Below are 1,876 nucleotides of genomic sequence, written 5' to 3'. Positions count from 1 at the left end.
GTCGACACCACCACAACCCCAACATGGTAGGGGCTGAGGCGCGAACATTTTGAGAATATGAATATTTAGGTGTCCGGAAATTGCACTCTCATACCTTTAAAATCTTACCGGTAATTCATATCAATAATACAATACAACAATAGTTCTCTTAATACATATAAGGGGGCTGCGATCGCACTGTCTGCACTTCCCACCCCCACTCCAACTCTGTATACGCCCCAGCGTTTTAAATCTCTTCTAAGCCCTCCAAAATTGTACAAAACTTTATCACAAACATCACGAGGAATATGTTAACAAATTCATGGAATGTTCACAAACCCGGAATATTTACATGCTTATTTCTACCATACTTGTGTTTAAAAGTGAAAATTTCTGGACATTGGTCATTAATGACAAGGTATTTTAAAAAAGCAAAATTAATTTGCTATACTAATATATTATGTAAAAGTTTAATTGCATTAGTAGTGGTAACTAAATGTCTATTTACATCCAGAAGTGGTTGAATTTCGTTGATGACATCTTCGCGATTGCAAGGCGTGACACTTTTTATGTCGCTATAGAAACTTGAGACAACTTGGCGATACCGAGGAATCTCATTCACAAACATTTGCCGATGACTGAAAGAATTCTAAAGTTAGAATTAATAAATGAAAAATAAAAAAGAATAGAAATACAATATGGTGATAACATACATTTCAGTAAATAACTATGCAAACAAACAAAATATAATCAATTTCACTGATAACCTGAATGATACCGAATGATATATTTTAAACAAGAAAATAAATCCACACGTAAATTTGGCCCAATAAATTGATTAATGTCCTTTAGAATAAAAAAAGAATAGGACCTATTTTCAGTTCAACGTTAGATGATGATAAAAACCGGTTCCTCTCGATTTACCTTGTTGAAACTAAAGAGCTCCGTCGACCAAGAGTCTTGAAACACCTTTGAAATGACATCCATAGTGACGCCAATAGGTGGCGTTTGCTGGATATCACATACGAAGGCAGGGTGGGTGAGGATTCGAACACAAAACATCTCAGCAAAGCTAAAGAATAAAACAAATGTGCCATTAATTCCTGTCGAGCCTTGAAAATGTTATCAACATCTTTCAAATCGAACGGTGTAACTTGTTTCTAGTCTAACACAGTTGTGGTTTATAAAAGCACAACTTTTCACCGGCAGATTATCAATTCATCATTAACATCGTTATTGCCATTCTCAGAGTCAACATTATTATGAAGGTAAAGAATTTTGAATAGCGCATAATACTAGGTCTACATGCACGTTAAAAAAAAAAGACACAAATAAGATGAAGAGACGAGACAAGAAAAATGGAACAACAAAAACCATCAACAAATAAGAAAAATATTCAGATGAGGATAAGAAAAGATTTTTTTATAGTCTGGCCTTAATAGGGAAGTGATGGAGATTCCCGTATATTAGGGGGAAGAGAGTTGCCACTACCATCATCGCTACCATAATCTTCACCATCATCTTAACATAATTAATAGTAGCAGCACCATTATCATCAACACCATTATCACCAGTATTATTTTCATCATTATCATCATCATGATTATTACCATTCGTCATCATTGCGATCGTCATCATAATCATTATCATCAGCATCATCATCATATTATGTTATTACTATTATTATTATTATTATTCTTAGTTATATTAGTCATCGTACCTGTTGTTTTTCCATATTTTCAAATCATTGACACTAATATCACGTGCAGAAGCCTCACTGTCCAAAATGTCAAAGATAAATTTAACGCCGCATAGCAAATGATGCTTTTGGGCAGATGGGCTGAAGATTGCCTCAAAAAGTGAATTAACATATTCCTGGTAAACTTTCTGTATTTTG

At 34.2% G+C, this 1,876-nt stretch overlaps 1 protein-coding gene across 1 annotated transcript; it reads right to left on the bottom strand.

Annotated features, from left to right (window-relative positions):
- Positions 1 to 40: 40 nt before the first annotated feature.
- Positions 41 to 1,869, bottom strand: LOC117108216 (plexin-B-like). Its single transcript, XM_033250177.1, has 3 exons — positions 1,700 to 1,869; positions 904 to 1,051; positions 41 to 628 (listed from the first exon to the last, which is right to left on the bottom strand). The coding sequence occupies exons 2-3, from the start codon at positions 1,039 to 1,041 to the stop codon at positions 425 to 427; spliced, it is 342 nt and encodes a 113-aa protein (XP_033106068.1). The 5' UTR covers positions 1,042 to 1,051; positions 1,700 to 1,869; the 3' UTR covers positions 41 to 424.
- Positions 1,870 to 1,876: the final 7 nt, after the last annotated feature.

The sequence above is a fragment of the Anneissia japonica genome, unplaced genomic scaffold (genome assembly GCF_011630105.1).
Source record: "Anneissia japonica isolate Jap-2015-1 unplaced genomic scaffold, ASM1163010v1 scaffold33280_len1872_cov144, whole genome shotgun sequence".
NCBI classification, from domain to species: domain Eukaryota; kingdom Metazoa; phylum Echinodermata; class Crinoidea; order Comatulida; family Comatulidae; genus Anneissia; species Anneissia japonica.
Note: the sequence above shows the minus strand (reverse complement) of the source record. Positions and strands in the feature narration are given on the sequence as shown.

Bases quoted from the DNA above. Each gene is read 5' to 3' on its own strand.
- LOC117108216 (XM_033250177.1), bottom strand. From the start codon at position 1,041: ATGTTTTGTGTTCGAATCCTCACCCACCCTGCCTTCGTATGTGATATC. The intron at 629-903 runs GTAAATCGAGAG...TTCTAACTTTAG, and splicing joins AGCTCTTTAGTTTCAACAAG to AATTCTTTCAGTCATCGGCA.